The sequence below is a fragment of the Parasteatoda tepidariorum genome, chromosome 8 (assembly GCF_043381705.1).
Source record: "Parasteatoda tepidariorum isolate YZ-2023 chromosome 8, CAS_Ptep_4.0, whole genome shotgun sequence".
Classification (NCBI taxonomy): domain Eukaryota; kingdom Metazoa; phylum Arthropoda; class Arachnida; order Araneae; family Theridiidae; genus Parasteatoda; species Parasteatoda tepidariorum.
Genome location: NC_092211.1, coordinates 83,080,215 through 83,104,652, shown reverse-complemented (window position 1 = coordinate 83,104,652; position 24,438 = coordinate 83,080,215). Strand labels below are relative to the sequence as shown.

The window sequence follows — 24,438 nt, the reverse complement described above, 5'->3', positions numbered from 1 at the left end:
TTTAGTATATTGGAGAACATTATTTTGCATCTATTAAATTTTAAAGGATAATATCAGAAGTAATCTTGGTTATGTTTAGATATAAAAAAATCAATAAACTATCTTTTAAATGACATGATATTGATGTCATATAAATAACGAGATAATTCTTCAAGCATTCAGTCATAAATTCTTGATTACTGTACTATCGATAATTAAGATTGACTTTTCTCCATTAAGTTGAATGTAGATTAAGTTTTTTTAAACCAACAGAAATTTAAAAGAAGCAAAAAGGGATAGAACCTTGAAAAAAATTAAAATCATGCAGACCATTGGAATTACAGAGATTTACTGCATTTTTGGAATTATAAATAATTTTTAAATTTTGTAATTTAGAAGCAGTTCTGGAAGTATCCTTAGAATTGTCACAAATGGCTAAATAAACGCCTTATGTGTTTCTGAAGTATATTTGAATAAAATTATGCAAATTCTCTGAGTTCTAACTAACATAAGAGGCTATAAAGTACATTCTAAGGAATTATAGCTTTAAATGGCTACATTTGAACAATTTTCTGCATTTAAATTTGAATATATGCTCCTGCTCATTTGGTAGTACCATATTTATAATACCATTACTGGTGAATATTTTTATTTAGAAGAATACAAATTAATAAGATGCATATTATTGACAAAGTTTATCAGCCACTAATAATTAACTTTAATTGATATTTTCAAATTCAAAAGTCATTCCACGTTTTTTCAATCTTTCTTCAAGAGAAGTTTTAGCAAATGCTACACCAGGAGAAAGAACACCACCTCTGAAAATATATTGAAAGAAAAACAATTAGCATTGATTTAAATTACAAGGAAAGAATTATAATGTGATAACACGGCTAAACTTGCAGAATTATAATTAAATTGAGCCCAAAATACTTTTTCTCCATAATATACAAACAGGTATATTTATCAATGTTTTTTTTCCATCTGAATTCAATGCTGTAATGAAATTTTTCGTTTGGTCTTTCAAACTTAAAATTTTGAAAATGGTCTTAGTTTTGAAACTAAATTTTCACATGAAGATGGTTTGCCCTACTCCACATTTTTAATGCATATTTACAAACATGCCTTAGGAATATTTTTTTCAGTGGTGAAAATATTTGTTTTTAAATACAAAAATAACGGTTTTCAAAGTGAAAATATTGTGTCAAATCAATAATTCAAATATATTTATATTACTTAGTATAGATATATTTGAATTATTGCTTTAAAATATATGGAAAGTAGCTTAATTTTAAGAATATTCTTTTGATAATTATTATTTTATAATAATTTTGTTAAGTCTATACCAACATTCTGCAAGCTGGCAAATATGTTACTGCAATGCAAGTTGAAAGGAAAATACTTAATTTTTTAAAATACATATTTTACACAATGCTTATAATTATGTGTAACTTGAGTTATAGATATAACAATTCTTAAAAATGGTTCTTTTTTAAAGATCAAAGAAATTTAATTTCAAAATAAAAATAATAATTTATAAATGTATCTTAAAGAATACATTAAATTACGATTTAACAAAAAAATTCAATCAATCAAAATCTTAATCAACTGTCAAACAGAATGCATCGACATAATAGAGTACCAAAGATTAATTTTACTTCCTAATAATCATAAAATTCAGTGATTAACAGTTAAATAAAAATGAATTAAAAACTTTCATGTGCGATATTTTAACAGCACATATCACTAAAATGTCTCTCTAATAGATCAAAGAATTACACTCTATTGACTTGATAACTTACTCTAGAGGTAGTTTATCTTTTTCAAGAAGTATAGTCAAACCAGCATTTACCATGCATTTAGCTGTAAGTGCATATGCAGGCTCTAAAAGAAAAATATAAAATCATTATTTAGATGAATTTACAAAATTTTGCCATTTTAATGGCTGCAAAATTGAAACTCCTGAGAGATTTATTAAACTGTGTAAGTAAGTTCTAGATATAAGATTTCTTCCTTAAAAATGTAATTGAATGTTCTAAAATGTAATATATATTAAATATTAATAATATAGAAAAACTACAATAAATTATACTATAATTTATATATGTTATTAATAATACATAATCAATTTAACATGTATAAAAATTAAAAAACTTTTCCAAATTTTGGCAAGATAAATTTTAAATAATATAAGTGGATCAACTACAGACAATTATAATGTTAGCATTTTATCCAAATTAACTAAAATAAATTAAAAAATATACAGAAATCAACAGTTAAAACTTAATTTGTCAAGTATATATAAAAAATAAAAAAAAACAAGAGAAAGAAAAGATAACATTGTATAGAAATAAAGCATAAAAAAGAAGTTGCTGGGAAGTATAAAGCACTCAACTTTTAAGAAAAGTATTTTTTTTCTGCAGTACATGGTAAATGTATAAAAATAATAAATTGGAAGAAAGAAATTTAACATAAAAGTTTCTAAAATGCAATATAAAATCTTTTATTTTAATCTAATTATTATTTCACTAATTCATCTAAATTATTCTTTCACAATTAGTTCAATTTCCTAAGTTACAATTCCAATTTTTGGAGATTCAGAATATAATAAAGAAAAGTAGTCACAACTTTATAAAATTACATCAAATTGTAACTTATGAAATAAATGACGTGTTTAAAAAAGCTACTTTTTCATTATGTCCAAATATAAAAAAAGCAAACAAACATCAGATGGTACTAAAAACTTGTGAGGGAATACTACAATAATCTTGTTTGAAAATACAAAATAATACCAGATTAATTTTATAATTTAGTTTACACATAAAATAAATTATCAAGTTTCAGATTAATTCACCAGATTGTTTCATTAATTGTAATAAAAAATTAACCAAGATAAAAATAATCGTGCAATAAATATTTTCCAAAGAGTGGTTAGACAACTGTATCCTGCTAACCTAAGCACATTTGAAAAACTATCATCAGTTTCTCACATTTTTAGCAAAAGTGGTCAAATGATACAAAGCAATATCAAGCTACACTTTAGAAGCAAAATGCTTGGTTAATTAAAATTAATGTGTTATTAATTTTAATAACTCATTAATCAGGAATAAATTTTTTTCCATGCTAACAAATTAATAAGGGAGAATTTCAGCAAAAGCATAACAATTTTAACAATAAATGAATAATAAAAGAAAATAAAAGCGACCTGGCCCTTTCATGGTGAGTTTCATTCTGGTGTCAGGTTTAGTGGTGTGCTGGTCAGTAGGATCTGACAGTTTTTCCTTCCATCCTTCACCATAAAATGTTACAGTAGTAGATCCTTGCATGACCTGAATGAAAAATTAAAATGCTTATAACATAAAAACAGATTGTATACTAAGAAAGTACACTGTTTTATTTCGGAACAAATGAAAGACTCAAATTAATTCAATGCAAATATGAAATCAATAACTCAGGCCAATAGTGCCACAACACAAAATTACTTCAATTTTACAAGAACGGCTTTTGAAATTTTTACAGAAGATTTTAAAGAATTTAATGTTTATTAAATATTAAATGAGTTCACAGTAGAAATAGATTACACTGGAATGAACTAAGTGCTGCAATAAAAATAATTTAATTTTTTCCGTTGTCTTATTGCACTGAAAGGCAGATAAAACCTATGTTTTTAATGTCAACGAATGAAGACTACTTTATTCGATAGTAAAACTTCAATAAAGTGAGAGAAAAAACACACATTATCAGAATTTGAAGACATTAAATACGTAACACTATTACGCAAGCAAAAATAAAGTATATTAGAATACTACAGAAGTAAATAATAGGTATTTAAAAACAATATAATTTCCATTATTTTGTTAATTTAAAAAGAATATTTTAAGGGAATTACAATGCTAAAGCAAATACTAAATAAAAAGTAAACAAACAATAATAAACATTAAAAAAAAAAACTGCATGTACTCGAAGATTACCTAGAGAGCGAAAAGTCAAGGCCCAGAACTTTGTAACCTCAACTAAAAATAGCACTTATAATCATTAAAAATTCTTTAAAATTATCACTATGAAAAAAAAAAGCAAATTATCATTAGAGCTTCACAAATTTCATTCAATGATGCCATTAAGAATTACAAATATTTTGATTACATTAGTATGATTAATGAAAAAAATAAGAATCTATTAGGATCAAAATAATAATTACTGGAAACTAAATGGGAACATTTGCTAAATAAAAATTAGTCTTATGATAGAAAATACAAAACTAAAATAGATTTTGACTTACTTGTGTTCGAGTTGGTCCAGAACTTGAAAATACACCAGCAGTGAAAAAGGATGGGTACTATAATAATAATACAGAATTAGTCTTAAAAACAGATCAACAGTAAAATGTATAATTTGAATTGCTCTTCAACAAATGCATAATGTCTAGCATTTTAAATATCAATGTAATATATTTCCTGGCAATTCAGTGGAAAATATTAAATTTGCAATAAAATTAATCTTTGTAATTTTTTTGAAATCTAATAAGATACTGTGTAGTTGATAATTTGTTTGATTATGTTTATTATTGTAAATGTATGCAGACTTTAATACAAACAAATGAAACTTTAAAGTAAATTAAGATATTGCTATAATATTTTATTTTTCTTACAAAGTACTGTCATAGAATTACAAGAAATAACTAGAAAAAAATGAAAGAAATATAAGAAGTATGAAAAATGTAATCAGAAGAACAAATAAATTTAAATTTAACATGCACAGTCAAACGTTTCAACAAAAAATAACAACCAATGCATTTTAATAATATTTTTAAGAAATCTTGCATTTAAAAATAATTGAGTTTTTTCATAAAATAACTGAAGAGTACTGAAAATTTCATAGCAAATTCAGCAAAATAAGAATACAATAAAAGATTCAAATAATTTATGCAATTAGTAGATTTTCCCCAGGCACATACTCTCATGATAAAAAAAATCTTAATTACTTCTTAGCTTTGCATAAGCAAGTGAATAAAATAGAAACAAAAATTTTGAAGTGACAAAGCTCTGTGATTGCTATAAGCTAATAAATTAACAAACAAGTAAAATAAAATTTTCTTTTGCTATTAGGAAAAATAATTGGTAATGTTTATTTGGTTTCCATGATGAGAGAAACTTCCGAGAGATCTTTGATTCAATTTCAGACGGTAAGAGATGAAGCTGAAATGTCCTGCAAAATGCAGCAGTCTTGCAAGTGCGCGAATCCTTCTCAATGCATAAAGCTTTCCATTATTAGGAAAAATAATTGGCAATGTTTATTTGGTTTCCATGATGAGGGAAACTTCAGAGATATCTTTGGTTCAATTTCAGACGGTAAGACATGAAGCTGAAATGTCTTGCAAAATGCAGCAGTCTTGCAAGTGTGCGAATCCTTCTCAATGCATCAAGCTTAGTGTCATGGGTGGATTGTGAATTTGTGGGGCCCTGGGCTGAAACTACTTTGGGGCCCTAATAGCTATTTTGTCAAAAAACTGTTTTCTATAGTGATGTAGATAAGCGTATAGAAAAAATAGGACAATAAAATAATTTTGTTTATTTTTTTATTTTTATTTGTCTATACAAACAGCAACTGTACAACATTATTGCAAAAGAAATTGACAGGTTATGTGTAGTTTTGCTATATGAATTATAAAGCAACCTTTCTGCATATATATGCTACAAATTTCTTTATTTGCTCATCACGCTGTAAGTCCTGTGTTAAATCACAATTTATGGAAAGAACTGTTAAATGATTTAGTCGATGGTTAGACATTGTTGTCCTATATTTGTTTTCTATATATGACATCCTGGTGAAAGAGCGCTCAGCTTCACAGCTAGTGATTGGAAAAGTAAAAAAAAATCCTTAAGATAGTGTAGCAATTTGGGAAAACATCAACAAATTTCTTTTCATATATTAGTATAAAAATTTCACTGCAACAGGTGTAAGACTCTGGCTTAGACTGAAGTAAATAAGATTTTAACTGAATGTCCTCATTCACTAAATGCTGGTCTACGTCATCTGGATAACAATCAACAATATTACGTACACTTTCCAGATCTATGTTTTCCATATTTTTATCTTGCAAATCCATTAAAAATTTGAATTTCTTGCTATACATCTCATAGACTTGGCTCCTTCTGTTTAAATCCGTAATCAGCTTATCCAATGCAACGTTTAGCGTGTCTCTTTTAAATTTCTCTGCGCCGTATACTGAGGACTTATCTGAAAGTTTTGGAGTAATGGGTCTCTTGTTTATGTCATTGCAATCTATTCCCACACTAGTACTTAATTTTTTAGCTTTCTCTTCATATTCCTTTAGATTCTGATCTGACTGGTGACTTATGTTGTTCATGAAGTCTTTTAATGATACAATTAACTTGTTGCCTTCACGTGTCAACCACACTAACATTGATTTCTTATGTTCATTAGAATTTTCTGAACAAGTTTCTATGTGTTTCCAATCAGAAAATCCAGTTGTGTATTGAGAAGGGATTTTAGAAAAAAGTTTGCAAGTCAAACAAAAAACAGTACCAACCCTGGTTGAATAACATAACCAAAATCTTTCCAGTGATTGACCATTTTTCATTTTCTTAATGAAATACCTATTTGAAAATGTTCTGTTTTGTTCTTTGTATTTCCTTATTGAAGCTGAGTATATATTTTTCCGATCTTTATTTTAAAAGTAAGTCATTTCATGTGAGAGTATGCCATTAATAAAATCATTATTAACAATTCTGGCCACAACCCCACGTCAACATATTTCTCAAACTCAAACTTAATATTCTCTAAATTTCTTTCCGCCTCGGTATTACCGTCCTCTTGCTGAACACCAATATAGTTTTCGGTGGAATCAGAGGGTTTCTGGTAGTCAAGACAGTTATTAGTAAACTAAACAAGTTTGTCACATTGACGACGAGAACAGAAGTGCAGGAAAAAAATCAAAATTACATCGGGCGTTAAGCGGCGCTGCGGAAGTCCCCCTTAATAGACGCGAAAAAATACACTGGCCAAAAACAAGCGACAGGTAATTCCCCTTTCCGTTCGATAGGCGCGCACATGCATGGGTTGATTGATCTCAGGGTTGCCAACCTTATAATTTTTTTTTTTTTAATATTAGATATTTTTTTAATTCAAAATATCACCTATTGTTTTCAGTGGGGACTGGGGCCCTTTGTTTCCACGGGGCCCTGGGCTGCAGCCCATAAAGCCCTTAAGTAGATCCGCCTCTGCTTAGTGTATATGCTTTTGGAATTTTAAGTAAATCATCCATCATGTAAAATGATTGGTGCTTTCATACAATATGATCGAAATAATGCAAAAATGAATTGTTGTTCAATGAATTGTGAAAAACCATGCTTTTTGCTTAATTTATAGCAATGATAGACTTAACAAAAAAAATCTCATTTTAGTAAGGGGAAAAATCCAATGAAAAAAAAAAAACATTTTTAAAGCCTTTTTAAAAACAAAAATAAAGCAATTTTTAAAAATACTACAAACCCTGACATTAAAAAATAATATTTTTAAAAAGACAGTATTCGATAACAATTTTATCACGCCAAATAATGTGCTGTAGATTTAAGTAAATTAAAAATAAAATTATGTGCGTAAATACCAATTTTGTGCATTAACTAACTTACTTGTATAATTATAACTATTAAATAGTGCCAATATTTGAATATTTATTTAAAAAACTTCTTCCATGGTTTCTTAATATCATAAGATAATAAAATGTAACAATGAAACATTAGCACTTAATAATATAAACAACTCTTAATTGGCAATGATTTTACCTATGGATGACTGATTTAACTAATGGGTAGAATTTAGTTAATTCTTGGCACATCAAATCAGTTTTCCATTATGTTATTTAATGGAGGTACAATAGTTAACAAAGTAATACTTAAACAGAATTGTTCAAGTAGTCTGACAGTTAAAGGATTGAAATCTTATTTATAGTGTAAACATTTGCAGTAGATAAATGCTAACTAAGAAAATTGAATATTGCAATTACTTTTTAGTAAATTAAAGTTGATGGATATAAGGCAATAAAAACAAACCTTGGCTAAGAGGGATCGAGTGAATGAAAAGAATGACATGAATGCAAAATATACAGCAAACATTACCAGTGCGAAAGCAGTAAAGAATGAATTGCACTTAATGTAACCATGAGACAATATCTGAAATATAAAGAATGGAAATAAAAATAAAGTATATTTAAATTATCCAGAAAAATAAAATTTAGTCAATAAATCAAAATATCAACAACAAATACAATAAAATAAGATTTTTTTTTACATTATTAATATATTAAACATTAGAAAATTGAAGTATATCTGGAGGATATTAAAATTTAGTTCTAAAAGAATAAAAGACATATATGAATTTTAAATAGCATTGATACTTAAGGCACAGCAAATGCAGGAATAACAAAATGAACTATTAAGAAATTCAAAATCAAATAATAAAATATTTTAGTATTAATAATTTATTCATTTATCTCCCGAATGCTAATAACTTCATAGCTGCCAACCCCTAATTATAAAAATGCAGAAGAAATGCATAAAAATGCAGTTATTAGATAGCATATTATGCTTTATTAATTATTAGATAGCATTTTATGCATTTATTAGCATGCCACTGCATGCTAATAAATGCATAAAAAAAGCAGATTAAAATTACTTATTATTTTATAAATTCACTATAATATAATGCAGGGGTGATAGTGCAACAAAGTGGAAAATCCTGAAAATTTTATGCACAAAAAATCGGTATCAAGATTTTAATTTATATACCAATCATGCTTCATATTTAACATAATTTTTTGAGCTAGCATATATAATTAAATCACTTACTAGTGAAGAATATCAGACCTTTATAGTAACTGATTAAAAAAAAAGAAAGAAATTACTTCTCACAAGAATTGCATTTTTAGATTTTAAAATCGCAATCTTGGATTTTAAAATCTCATAAATATGAATTGCAATATTGAATTTTTAAATCGCATAAATATGAATTGCAATATTGAATTTTTAAATCGCATAAATATGAATTGCAATATTGAATTTTTAAATCGCATAAATATGAATTGTAATATTGAATTTTTAAATCACATAAATATGAATCACAATGCATAAATTTTCAATAGTGTGAAACGAATCCTAATGCGTAATTTTTAAATAAAGTATAAATACAAAAATTTATGTTTGATATTACTACAATGTAAATACAAATTACGATATAGGATTTTAAAAACGAGTACATAGAAATCGCTATATTGGATTTCAAAATTTTGTAAATAAGAATCGCGATGAACGATTTTTAAGTTGCGGAAATAAGAATCGCAACGTCTAGCTTTTAAATCAGATAAATACACAAATCTATATTTGACATTAAAATCGGGTGAATATGAATGACGATATTAACAGATTCTGGGTTTTGGATTCTAAAAACGTTTCTTTGTATTGTTTTCATTCAGTCATAATAAATAAAATTTAACAAGATTAATCGAAAGAGTAAATAAATATTTTTACTGCAAAATCCTTTGTTATTTCTTTTTTGGCACACGCCATTTTATTTCAAGATTCACTTTCGTGCTGGCAAATAATAAGTCACGTAATAATTGGGAGCGCTCTTGCAGAACAAACTGAATTCCTTCCCTCATTGATAAATGAGGAGAAATCCATTGCGTTACACCTTAAAGGGAGGACCACAGCAAGTGGGCACACCAAGGCCGCTGCAGAGAAGTAGCAATATCTGAATTAAAGAAAATAAGACCTATCAAGTGGGCAGATAAAAATGCAGAAAATCTTGTCTTCTGCACGTAAAAAATAGTTAAAATAAGTAAAAATGCAGAAAATAACTGCAAATTGAGGATAATTGGCAGCTATGTGACTTATTCTAAATGCCTCAAATGCATTATGAAGTTTAATTTAATATTTATACCAAATTTCTGTTAAACTAAAATCTTAATGTGAACCTCTTTTAAATTTAAAGATGTACAAAACTACGAGAACATTTTGATTTCACGATATGAAAATAGAATGTAAAGCTCATATACATGTAGAAGGAGACTTCACGCCTTATTGACCCTAACCTGCAACAACTAATTATATCTTCTGTCTCTGATGAGTGTTATGCATGCGTATAATAACTATATATTTAACCTTATTTCTCATTAAATTCTGCAACCAATATTTCATACCTTTTTACTTTAAGTGTTATGAGTGATTACAAGTGCATACAACAGCTATATATTAGTTATTTCATTGATATCATATTATCCTACATTAAAATAAAATTTTATTGAAATTTGTCCAGTAGTTTTGAAATAATCAATCAAATTTGAAAATTCTCTTATTTACAGAAACTAGTGCATAATAGTCATTAGCAAAAATACTATTTCAATAAAAATGTATTCAGAAAAATTGTATCCATTTTGAGATATTTTTTTAAAAAGATAAATTGAAATACATGTGAAAAATCATATGCATGTGAATAAAGACGTGGAGAACGTTGAAGAGTTAGCTGTTAAATTATATCAAAGCAAAACAGTGTACATTCTCTAGTATTAAATTGTTTATAATAGATAATATCTTGATTTTATAAGTTATTCCATTTTCTTTGAAAAATAAGTCAATGATAGAATAACTTACAGGTCTTTCTTTTAAGTAGTTGTGGCGAAATAATTGACTTCTATGAATAACTCTCTGATCTGGTCCTACAAACCAAAGACCCCAGGCCTTCTCTTCAGAACTATAAGAAACTGGTGGTTGTCTGAAAACAAAAACACGTAAATTAAAATTCAATATAAAGAAGTTAGCAATAAATATTCCTTCAAAATTTAAAAAAATGAAGTTGATTTCTCTGTTACAAGGAGGGCGGTTAAATATTAACAGAAAGTAACTGAACCCAAAATCCTAACACAAATAGCATCCTTAAATTCGCAATATCAAACATGGTAATAAATAAATAAGTCAAAGGTTAAGTAATTTTAACTGTCCTCTAAAACCTAACGGTAGAGCACATAATTAAATTACAAAATTCTGAGACTTGAAGAAATTCAATTAAGTCTTGAAATTCATAAGAGATTAATAGATAAGAGATAATTTTGTCTAATCAAAAATAGCAAAAATATAAATAAATTTTGTTTTTTAAATGAAAGTGTCCATCTAACGGGAAAAAAAATTTGTTACAAAAGCTGAGTAATTAATCTTAATATATTCATTAGAAAAATTACTTTGATTTACTTCACAATTAAATGAATTATTATTAAATTTATTGTTTTACATCTAAAATTAAAGATTTCCTATAAAGATAGCTGTTAAAATATTTTACAAAGTTCAATTAACCAAATTGATTAGATAAGTAACAATCGAATCATGATAAAAGAGTTTAGTTTAAGCTCTAACTTTCATAATTAATAAAATATTTATATGTTTAAGATATTTTTGCATAAGTAGATGTAACATGCTTTGAATGATAGAAATTTACTTTCAAATAAATTAAAGTTTTTTTTTTCTTTCTTTTTTTAACATATTAATTCAAACAGCTTTTACAAATGTAAATTCCATTTTTGAAAAATTAAATGTGCATAGGATAAAATTATTTTTTAAATTCAATCTGGATGATTTTTACAAAAGAGAAAAAAATGGAAATATGATTATAAATTTTGATAAAAAAAAATAGGTAAAATACTTGAAAACTTAAAAATGTGCAAATCACATTGATAACAGTAACTCTTGTTAGGCCAGTCTTGACATACGCTTCTGAATCTTTGACAGTGACAAAACTGGAGGAAAATTGTAACACAATATTTGAGAGAAAGATTTTGCAGAATATACTTGGTGGTGTAAATGAAAACACAAAAACTGGAGAAGGAGATTTAACTTTGAACTCTACAAGATTTATAAACAATCTGCTATTATTAAATATATAAAAATAAATAAAATGAATTGAATGGTCCATGTGATTCAAATGAGTGATGACAATACAGTAAAAAAGATATTGCTTTTTAGACCCCACTGGAAAAAGAAAGCAGGGAAGGCAGTGGTTGAGATGGGCTGACTCAGAGGAGTCTGATTTTCTTGCAATTAATGAAAAGAATTGGAGATCAAAGATAAATCGGAAGTCGTAATGGAGAAATCATCAGAGGCGCACATTGGGCTGTCTGGCCAACTTTGATGACGATGAAAATCAGAAAAACTTTAAATTATTTAGAAAATAATAAAAAATATCAAAAAATCTTTACTATGGTGATACTTGGTGCATAAATTATGAATTTAAACTAAAAAATTTTGTACCTCCAGCCTAATGGATATTTAGGTTTTGGCAAATCCTCTTTAAATACTCTTTCTTTAAGAGCAGCATCATATTCTTTTACATACTTCTTATCCCACATAGAGTTCATAGCTGACATAAAGGTTCCGATATTAGTGGATCGACCCTAGATAACACAACAAAAATATAACAACCAATATTTTACAATTAGTTGGTAAAATTATATAAAAAATTCATTTTAAAATTGTAATACAATGAAAAATAAAGTCAAAATAAGTACTAGTTTCAATCAATGCAAAATGAAAATGCATGACAAATAATTTCGTCTAAAGCCCCATAGAATCAAATTTCTATAGCAACAAAATAAAAAAGGGTTTTGGTAAATTGAGTTTTTATAAGCATTAAAGCAAATTACCAATTAAAGTTTGAAGAATAAATTTAATTTAAACATAATTAATTACAAATAAATACAGAAAGTTAAAAATGAAATTAGGATCATTGTACAGCCATGCTTCACCGACCGTGCCACGAGCTAAAATGTGGATATCGTCGGTTGCTTGTAGAAAAACTGGTTTTATGTGACTCCTGCAAGTTGAAGTAAAAGTTCTTTTTTTTTTGCATCACCAAGTAAAGGTGAGATTACAGGGCCAGGGCACCGCCGTAGGGTCATAAGCAACTGATCTAAATCAAACTACAATGTTATTTAGATGTTAGAATATTTTAAACTTCATTTAATTACAAAATTTAAACATAAGAATAGAGAAGAAACAGAATTATTTCTTAAAAAAAGTATTTTTGAGTGTTTTTTTTTTAAAATTTTGTCTGTTTCAAATTCTGCAGCTAAACCAGAGAATTAAAAATACACAATTTTTAAACCATGAAAAAAAAAGTCAGTAGTTATAAACAGTATTTATAAAAATATATTTCTTTCCAAATTAAACATTAACAGTTTTTAATTCTGAAATTTTTAAAAATATTAAAGAAAATGGATCATAGATAGAGAACCTTCAACTATCTGCAAAAGGATTATTGATTTACAGTTTAAGGGACAAAAGTTTGCAAGCACAAAAGCATTGTAATCAGTATTGATTTTAATCATTTTAAAATTTTGTTTTTATTAACTTTACCATCAAAGAAATTTGAGAATTATTAAAAAAGTATCATAAAAACTTGATTTTAAATGGAAATATCAGCATAAATAAACTTAAAAAATTTTGATTTTACAATAAATTTTCTAAACAACAATTTATTTGTTCTGGAAGTACAAAATTAAAGCATATTGAATATAACTTTAACATATTTTATTTACCTCCGGTCCGATTCCGATGGTGACAAAATACTCAACAGAATTCAAATCACCTGAAATATTAACAAAAAATATATAAATAAATACATAAAATAAATAAATGAATAAAAAAATACAAAACATTACATTAAATTTGAAAAATACTATTAATGACAAAATATTTAACACAACAAAGAACTTTTAAGAAATGCAAATATTAAATCTTTGAAGAAAAAAATTGTACATATGAATTTAAACTAAGTAACACATTAAAACTTCAATAGAAACAATCAATAATTTCTTTTAGAAAATTTAAATGTCAGAACTATTTAATAAACTGCTTTTAGAAATGTAAATAATGAATTAAAAGAAATTATTTTAATAAACTTTTTAATTTTTTTTAAAGAAAAATAAATAAAAAAACAAAATATTTCAGATTCCCTAAAATGATAAATCAATTATTCTCTATATATTTTAAAAATAATAATTTCAAGATATATTAAATAAAATGGAAAATAATTAGGTTTTAGAAATAACAAGTTTTGAAGTTTTGCAATAATTCTAGACAAATTATGAACCTTTTTTTTTTCAAAACAGGTGAAAAACTACACTTGAGGATATTTTACTGTTAGTAGCAGCAATAAATCAAGATCTATGTTTATACACATTTAAATATTTTTAAAGAAAATTTTAATTTTTATTAACCAATCAAGAAAATGACAATTTTTTAGTAACTTACCAGGAAAATGATTTTTTAAGATGGTCATTCCACAATCGCCAGGGATGCTGTCAAAGCCACAAGCCCCAACAATATAAATCTTTTTCTCACGTGCTGCATCAAAATACTTAATTTGCGTTCCTTCTAAATACTATAAAAATAATAATTATTTATTAGTAGGTATTATATTAGTAGAATATAATTATTAATTAGTATTTCAATATTATCAATGAAAATTTCAAATTTATGATTAAAATAGTTATAACAACTTCAGTTATAAATCATGATTTGAAAATAAATTATTAAAATAAACATGAATAATTTGTTTTCACTATAAAAGTTAATTATCCAACCAGTGAACAGTGACCTAAAGCTAGATATGCACAATATACACGAACGTGCAAACACTATTTGTGGAAAATTAATCACTACTATGGAAATTTTTTCAGTGCATTATAAAAAATATAGCTAAGTATAGGATAAAACAAGGCAAGTCAATAAATAGTTTAATATCTATCAAAAAACTGTTATAGTTAAATTTATATACATGTTAGTAAGTAATAAATTTAAAATTTTGAAAAAATTAGCATTACATAAATCAGCGATTTTTGAACAACTTTTATCAAAATCAGGTGGTAACGATAGGATTGAAACTACAAAAATTAATAAATTGCTTACAGAAAGCCTTTAAATTGAAATTTTTGTTTGTTGAAAGTTTTTCATTTAAGTCCATCTAAAGCTTAGTAATGAAATTAAAGATGAAAAAAAAAAGATAACAAACCTAAAAGTCAAACCATACTTTGACTACATCATGCCAAGAAGCATCTTAATTTATGAAAGAATAACTTTTTATAAATTTTTGTTACAATTTTAAAACATAATAAGAGTAGTGATATTTTGATATTTAAAAATAAATAAAAATAAAATCTTAAGTGATATTTATTGGATATTTTCCTCTTAACTTCAAGTTTTTCATGAACAAGTGCCAAGAATTAAAAAAACAAAAGAAAATTAATTAAATTAAATATTATTATTTAAAAGAAACTATACTTTTAATCAAAAAGAACTACAAATAATTTACATTTACTTGATTGAATTACAAGAGATACTAATAAAAAAAATAAAATTTAAGCATTTTATTCTGAATTTCCTGGATCTTTTAATTTCAAACATTAAAAATTTAGCAAATGACTAAGATGGGATTGACAAAAGATATTGGAAAACAATTATCCAATGAATAAGATTTAACCTTTAGTTCTCCGCTAAGATCAATGTGATGAGTTCCATTTTCTACGCAAGCTTTGATAACTGGCTCGCCAAACAATTTGTACTGAAAAGAAATTTAGAAATAATAAAATATCTAACATTCACAAATAAAAATATTTTCAAGAAAAAAATATTTTTGTATAACAAACCTTTTGATGATACACTAATAGGCATTTAAAAAAAAATATATATAAACAATTGAAAAATTAGTTGATTGAGATATATCAAAGAAAATCTGTTTGATAATATGCTGAATTTCTTTTTCAAGAAAAGTAGAAACAGTGATTCCATCAGATTTAGGGAACAGCGGTCCTGTAAGACTCTGAACTTCAAAATTTCTGTGTCTCTTATTACAAAAAGAGGATCGCCATTTAAATATAAATTTTCTACTTCTTCATCTATCTATTAATATGCAAGCACATTCATAATTATTCTATCTACTGTTATGCAAAACAAAGAATTTTAATACGAGAGTTTTATAGAAACATTCCAAGCTTTTAATTAAGACTGATACCTGCATAAAGAAAAATCAATGATATAATTTCATACTCAGAATTATCTTAACTTTTCCCTTTAGTTATTGATAAATAAAAAGAAACCTTTTAAGTTTGTTATAATTTTGCCCACATAAATCTGCTGGCAAGCTATTTTTTTCTTTTAGCACCGGAGATATACACGTCCTATGAGATGTTTCATAACTTTATTTTTCACTTCTCTTTTATGATTTTTTGGTATATTTGATACATTATACTGCATAAGCAAAATGGTTAAGAAATATTACTCACTGGTCCAACACAGTTAAGTATCAACTTAGCCCTTTTGCACATATTTGAAAGAGATGATTCACTTTTAACATCAGCTTCAATAATTGGAGTTTTGCTTATATCTATCTCTGAAAAACAGAAAAAATGATTAACTCATTTCCACTTTCAGAAATGTTTAAAAATTATAAATTTCTTTCAAAGAAAATTAAAACCAAATATAAATTTCGATATACATAATCATTACTTACTTAATACTTTTTATCAGGGTGTGTAGCCAAATCTCACAACAAAAAATAAGCACCTTTTAAGTACTTTTAAAGCACTCAAAAATATTTTTAAGCTCTATATACATTAACAAAATGCAAAATAATTTTCCAAGACTTTACATAAACATGATAAAAATAACTGGTTTCTCATAAAGAACTCTTTTTCCTGATTATATTAACCATTATAAAATGATCAAGAGATTTTTCAGTTCGATTTCAGCGGGTGGAAACTGAAGCCAGAAATTTAGAATATCTTGCAAAATGCAGCAGAGTTGCNTAACTGGTTTCTCATAAAGAACTCTTTTTCCTGATTATATTAACCATTATAAAATGATCAAGAGATTTTTCAGTTCGATTTCAGCGGGTGGAAAATGAAGCCAGAAATTGAGAATATCTTGCAAAATGCAGCAGAGTTGCACATGACAGTGCAATAATCTCACCGAACCCAGTTCAGTAGACGCACATGCAGACTCGAAAGTATTTCATTAAACATGTAAAATTATTAGCGCTTTCCTACGCTATGGACCGACGGTATGCCGAAATAGATTGTGGTTGAATGAATTGTGAAAACGTTGAACAGAACAATGTGAAAAAGCACACTTTTGTATAATACGTGGCAAAAATCAACATGGTAAAGAAATAAAAATCTCATTTTTGAAAAGAGAAAAATAAGCACCTTTTAAAAACATCCAATGAAAAAAGCACATTTAAGGGCTTTTAAAAAATGAAAATCAAAAATAAGCACCTTTAAACACTTTTTAAAAATGCTAAGCACCATGTTTATACTTAAAAAATATATACATCAACCCATACTTATATTTAAATAGAATGGAATTCTTTATACATATTCAAGTAGGCAAAAATAGGACAAATAATTTTCTCTTTTTTTCTGAAGTGATTATGAATAAACAATGCTTTTGCTAGTTTCTCTATTACAATATATTTTTAAACTTTACAGAGCAAATAACCAAATTATTATTATTTTGCTTTTAAAGAAATTAATAAAGGAAACAAAATATTTTAATATAATACCTATTCACTTCAAACATATATTTCAATTATTTTTACTTTACTCTAGAGCCTTTTTTTAAAAAAAAAGTAAATTTAAATCTAATACAATGAACTCTAGTTTATAATAATCACTTGTTAATATTTTTTTCTACCAATCATTGTATTTTTAAACAGTTATAAGAAAGTAAAATCTTTTATACATAAATTATAACTTTTATACATAAATTATATTATTGTAAAGCAGCAGGTTTCATGTTTTTGTAGTTAAGCATGCCAACCTTTCAAGGTTCTGAGGATTAGCCTAGTATTATTTGATTAGTAGTATCCAGTAGCATTTCTAATAGAAAGTTACATTAAATAATCAGGGAGCGTAACCAAATTATTCAACAAACATAAGCACTTTCAAGCACTAAAATATTTTTAAGCACTTTAAAAAAATATCACAATTAGGCAGAGCTGGAAAGTTTTTGACAATGTTTTAACCATCATGCCAAAAAAAAAGAAAGGAAAAAAACAAACCATTTGGCATTGTTTTTGACTATTGTTAAAAATCATGAAATTTTGAATCACGTAAAACGAATGGCATTTTCAGAGACTACGGACTGACAATATGCCGAAATAGATTGGGGTTGAATTAATTGTGAAAACATTGAATAGAACAATGTGAACTGTGTCTTTTTGCATAATTCGAAGCGAAAATCAACATTGTAAAGGAAAAAGCTCATTTTGAAAAAGGGAAAATTAAGCACTTTTTAAAAACACCCAATGAAAAAAGCACCTTTAAGGGCTTTTAAAAAAACGAAAATCAAAAATAAGCAACTTAAAGCAATTTTTATAAACGTTACACATCCTGATAATATATGTAAATATTTTAGATTTTAATTAAGTCTATTAATTATACCTAAAATAAAATATCATAATAAAAAAAAATTAAAATTGTAAATGGTTCAGATTTTCTTAAACATTACTGCCTTTTGGAAAAATAATGGTATATCTTATATAATGGTCAAAACTATATTCATTTACAGTGTTAAGAAACAGATAAAAATAAATACTTTCATATTTTACTATTCGCTTTTGATCATTACTTTTCATTCTCATTTTTTCTAAACTACATTACAGTATACCTAGATTGGCAAAAATCTGTACAGACTGATTTAACCTGTTATCGGTAAAATAATAATTAAATCAAATATTTTCACTCAGCTATATGCTAGCATTGGTTATTTTTACCACAATAAGTACAAATAATTTTCCTTTAAATATGAACAAAAGATAGTTTATACGAATTCCATCAATATTCTTTTCTCATTAATTTAATAAGTACTTTATTAGATGAGTATTTTCAGATGGCTCGACAGACTAATTGAAACTTTTATACCTTTCCCAAGATACTCCTGAACAATCTCTAAGGATTCCTCCAATTTTTCTTTATTTCTGCCGGCAATAGCCCATTTAATATCAGTTGATTTAGAAGAATGAGCCAGTTCTTCAATAACATACCGGCCTGTATACCCAGTTCCACCAAAAATTATAACATCAAACTCTCTAGCCATTTTTTTCTTTATTTAAATTCGAACCAACTTGAAACAAAGAAGGAAATGTATGCAATCACAGAAAGGAAACTCTTTTCAAGGTAAGTGTTACCGGTCAGGTAACAATTTAATCTGCAACCCTTCTGACAGTCACAGTTTGTTTTGTTTTCGGTAATTTGCATGTCATGGTGATAGGCAGTTCTGTTTTGCACCTGTTTGAAAGTTAGCTTAAAGCTTACTTCAAAGAAATCACGGAATAGGGAGAAATTGTAAGGCTTATTTTCATTAGCAACTTTCAGCAACGCTAATCGAACTCGCAAGAAAAGTTACGCTTTATGCGTCAATTAATTTTGGTAGGTATTTTATTTACGTAACACTAGCGCTGCACAACGGCGATTGTTTTGAGAATGTTTTCGCATCGTCGGGGTAGATCACGATACGGAAATCTCTCCATAGCAATGACATTTCAAATTAGTGTTCCGAAATTGTAGTATTAATTGTATTTTATTTATGTCGTACTAAAGCTGCAAAATGGGATAATAGGGACGGTCTGGGAAATATCCCTGAGGTTTATTCGAAAACATATTATCACAATTTTAATCCTCTGCGGAAGGGATGGCTCTTCTGCTTTGGTAGTCCGGCAACTACACAAAGTCGAGTACTTTACGATACTACAGTTTAAATCGATACTACTGGGAACAGTGTCTTACGATCAGTCCACCATTAAAATTTTTTGGGGCCCTTCGATTAAATTTTTTTTTCTCGTACATTTTTTATTTATTCAAATATAAAAGTATTCATATAACTTTTCATTTAAGAAAGCATATTTAAAATTAAAATAAATAAAAATAAATTAAATTTTACTTCATTTTATTAAATTAGAACTAAAAAATAATCATAACATATATATTTGAAATTGATTTTTTTTTAAATAATTGTTTTTCTTAATTTTTAAAATTTATTTTCAAAGAAATCCATTTTAAGGGGGCCCCTAATCATTGGGGGCACCAGGCCATGTCTGGCTTAATGGGTTATCCGGCACTGGATAAGACTCAAAACATGGCGAACGTTACACTTTTTTTGCGATATGCTATTACTTCCTTAAATCGCCTTATGCTTCATGACTTTTTAAATTTTATAAAATACAGAAGAGTTTTAAAAATGGTAAAATTAGGCATAATTTTAAATATTGATTTAAATAATAAAACTTTTTAGAATATTAAGCCCATTAACAAATCTTCTAGTAAAGATGCACAGAAAATTTTCAAGATTTCATTCCAGTTTTAGTGGCTTGTATATAATTGTTCATACAGTTAACCAACTTTCAGTTTACTTTACACAGTTAAATGGATAATCACAGTTAATCAGTTATTGTCAGTTAAAGCGCCTAAGAAAATCTCTGTTTCATCTTTGATACCGGAAGACTATATTCAAAAACAGAATGCGGTGTTTTTTTAAATGTTGAACAAGATTGAGGCGAAAGTCTATGCTTTTGTTAAAAAGTTATATCCGATTTTAAAAACAATAAATGAAAAAAAAATTAAAAAAAAATAAAATTAAAAGTTGTCTATTACAGTTCAAAAATTTCTAATCATTTTAAAAAATTGTGGTCTCTATAATCGATGATTTTATTTTTTTATGAAATTATTTTATTTTTAACTTCATGTCATTCCAAATATTTTGAAAGTTAAAAAAATAATAGTCTATAAAATAAAAAATATCCACAAAACTTGAAGATAGATATATGGCTTAAATTCTATACTTTGGAATGAAATATTTTAGAAATTTCGACATGGAAGCCTGTTTATTTATTTTTTCATATCTAAGGTTTCCCTTAAGTAACTTTCTGTCCTGTTGTCATTTGCGAAGAAATATCATACCTCTAAAAATTACCTTGAAAACAAATAGAAAAATAATACTTTTTATATTCTAAGAGGACATAAGTCTGTTAATTTTTATATCTCCCCGTCCTTTCGCCCTCAAGGTAGTCTTGTTAACTTCAGGTTAGTCTGTTAACCGCATCTTATAGAATCCACCAGTAAAAGGGGGCTGTGAAACCAATTTGTACTTAATAACCAAAACTAATCATATCCCTAATTAATGCAGGGAAAAGTTCTCCGCAGCCAAACTAACACTATACCTGCATTTAGCTATACAAAGTGAATCATTCTTAAGGAAACGTGGTGAAAATTTGCGAAAATAATATCTAGTCCGTGTGTTGCGACTTTAAAATTTTATCCACGTTTTCATTGAATAAATAAATAATAATAATAAAAAAGACCTGGATATAACCTGGAACCGGGATATTTCTGGATAATAATAACCTGGATATTCGATTACTTTTTCTGAGTTCTTCATCTTTTTATTTTTTTAACTTAAATGTAAAAGGATGAAAAAAATAAATTAGTAAAATAAATTTTTGTGTCCAAAGTTTATTGGATTCTCGTTTCGAATATACGATATTAATTTATGAATCCATGTTCCTTGTAATTTTAAAATTTTCTTCAAAGAATAGAAAAAAAAAGCTAAGTGTATGGTACAATTTGTTAAGAATGATTTATGTCGGCAATATTTATTTTTTCAGAATCGTCACCTAGTTGAATCTTTCGCTTAGCTTTACAAATAAGCTCTTTCTGCAGGTGATTCAAAGAAATGCATTAAATCAATTTTCTTAGAATTCTCGTTAAATTAATTTTTGTTCAGAAGTTATTGAATTCTTGTTCTGAATTTGAGAAATTAATTATTTCACATTGCGTGTAAGTTTCACATTTCAGTCAAATTTTTCTTAAAGGATAGAAAAAAAAGCAAAGTGTATGGTACATCTGTTAAGAATGACTGTTGTAGGCAATATTTATTTTTACAGAATCGTCAGAAATCAAACCTTTTCTGGATCTTCAAAATAATCTCATTCTGCCGTTAATTTAAAACAATACATTGAATAAGTTGTTTTTGAATTGCAGTCGATTCAAAACAGTTCATTGAATCAACTGAAGTTGCAATATTTCAAGATGCTGTAGTAAAACATATGCAGTTGCCCCTGATGTGAATAGTTTTTGACAAGGATCCTAATTAAATATATTACGGATGGTGATTATGAAATACCCTGCATTTTTAACACTTATTAGAGCGTCTTTCACCTTGTTGCGCTTGTAGTTTTTTTCGAAATCAGCAGAATTCCTCATCTCTCTTTTCTAAAAATCTGCTGAACTCAACTGGATAGTGAACAACAGCAGGCATATTTCTTTAAGTTACAGACACTTCGTAGTAATCATTTCGACAATAAAAATGACCAACATCAGTGGCTCTGTTCTTTAGCTTGTGGGCATAATATTAACGAAATTATCAACTATACCTTAGAAGATCTAGCCCGATTAAATGAACCCTATTTATATACCTTTAGTGATTATTGATAGTCTCTTAATCATCTGTGTGACTTAGATTCTTTCCATTTTAACCTCTAATTTTCCTCTTTTGTACTCTCAACTTTTAGAACTTTTTACGTTGAACCTAGAATTGACTTTTAATAATCTTTGTAATTTTAGTCTCGCTTTAGCTTTTGAATTTTAATCTTAAATTTTTCTCCTGTTGTAAGATTGGATTATTCGAAATGGAATAGTCGCTCTCTAACATAAACAAATGCCACGTTTCAACAGCCAATCAAGATCGATACGCACGTTAACGTCACTTGCAGGTATCTAATTAGGATTTTGAAGTATCTATGAAATCACGCTTTCATTTTGTTAATACTTTATACTTTTTAAACGTTTTTATAAAAGCTTAATTATTTACCATCTATCCTAAAAAAATCTTACCGGAAGTCTTGAGGTCCTCTTCTGACGTCATGGCATTGACGTGACTATTTCTTTTAATACGTTCCGGATTTGTTTGTATACATTCGGTTACTCAGTTGTTCTGAATTTAATTTTTGTGTCGTGGTTTTGCGAAAAAAATGTGTCTTTCATATTTTAAAATATCAGATGAATGATTTGAAGAAAAAAAGTACTTCGGGAAATTATCCTATATGGATAAGCAATTACCTGATCGTTGAGATGCGGATTTGCGCAATTTAGTTTACACCAGCAGAAATTATTTTACCTGAATCATCTACCGGAAGTTGAGATAACGACTACAAATACTGTTCCCTACCGTAAAGAACATGAAACACGTCGGGAATTAGGCGAATTTTAAAATCAGCAAGAATCATTCAAATAAAATTGAAATAGTTTTCAAAAAGCCAATTCATAGGAAAAAGTTATGATTGCGGTAAATTTTGACAATTAGCAGATGAAAAAGGCTATTAGTTCGAAAGAAATTTAGAAAAGAAAAAAAAATTGGAAAGGCAACGTAAAGCGAGCGGGTTTGATAAAAAATGAAAAAAAAGAAGGATTTTTTTCTTTAAAACTACAGTTTTGTGCTTGATTTCGGAGTGTTGTTGAGTTTTAAATTATTGCGCTTTTCCTTTTTTTTTCTCCAGACTCCGTACGAACGATTGGCACTTCGCTAGTCTTGCAGAAGTGCCATTGCTCCGGAGAGCGGATAAATATTTTCGAGTGGTAGTCTTTCAGTGTATGATTCTTGGATTAGTAAATTTGATTTAGATAATTTTGACTCATCACTACTTTTAAATAATTCAAAGGCTTGTGTGATATGCCAGTTTGTTACAGTTAAGCTGCAATGAGCCTTTTGAAAAGTTGGCAAAAGTAACGAAAATCTGCCAATTTTTGTTTATAGTTCTGTACTGTTCCTTAAGTATTTTGTCAGTGGGCATTTCTGGTTCTGTCTAAAATAATAGAGTCATATTTTCCAGATTACGGCTACATCCTGATATTTTAATTGTCAAGAATCCAAATCCATCAAAAAAGTTATGTTTATTCAGAGAAAGTAAGTTTTTACGTCATATTTCTTAACGTAAAATATCGTTTGCATTAGAAAATCCGATCATCAGAACAAAAGTTTTACAAGATGATAGTTTTTTTTGTGGATTACTGTACTTTTTAAAGTAACATACTATGTAAAATAATGACATATTAAGTCTCCATTAAGCGTGTACAAAAACAGTTTTTATTTAATTAATTGACAAAACACATTTTTACAATAGCTTTCATACAGTTAAAGTTTCGTTGGTATTTTCGAACGTAAAAGTTACTCCCCGTTTTTCTAATCTTTGTCGGAGAGAAGTATTTGCAAATGCAACACCAGGAGTCAAGACACCTCCCCTAAAATATTAAAAAGATTATTCTCATTACATTTAAATTATAGAGGAAAATTCTTCAAAAAGTATGAAGTTATTATTTGTGCAGGAATATATATATATATTATTCAC

At 27.1% G+C, this 24,438-nt stretch overlaps 1 protein-coding gene across 1 annotated transcript in view; it reads right to left on the bottom strand.

Moving 5' to 3' along the window:
- Positions 1-611: 611 nt before the first annotated feature.
- LOC107455899 (uncharacterized) overlaps positions 612-24,438 on the bottom strand; it is a 47,968-nt gene continuing 24,141 nt past the window's right edge. Inside the window, exons 12-24 of the mRNA XM_043044342.2 lie at positions 24,223-24,331; positions 18,962-19,148; positions 16,325-16,431; positions 15,523-15,603; positions 14,295-14,424; positions 13,580-13,629; positions 12,294-12,436; positions 10,647-10,767; positions 8,052-8,171; positions 4,259-4,315; positions 3,185-3,308; positions 1,782-1,863; positions 612-797 (exon numbers count right to left, since the gene is read on the bottom strand). Coding sequence (XP_042900276.2) covers positions 698-797; positions 1,782-1,863; positions 3,185-3,308; positions 4,259-4,315; positions 8,052-8,171; positions 10,647-10,767; positions 12,294-12,436; positions 13,580-13,629; positions 14,295-14,424; positions 15,523-15,603; positions 16,325-16,431; positions 18,962-19,148; positions 24,223-24,331 — 1,411 coding nt within the window. The 3' untranslated portion in view covers positions 612-697. The remainder of the gene's footprint in view (positions 798-1,781; positions 1,864-3,184; positions 3,309-4,258; positions 4,316-8,051; positions 8,172-10,646; positions 10,768-12,293; positions 12,437-13,579; positions 13,630-14,294; positions 14,425-15,522; positions 15,604-16,324; positions 16,432-18,961; positions 19,149-24,222; positions 24,332-24,438) is intronic.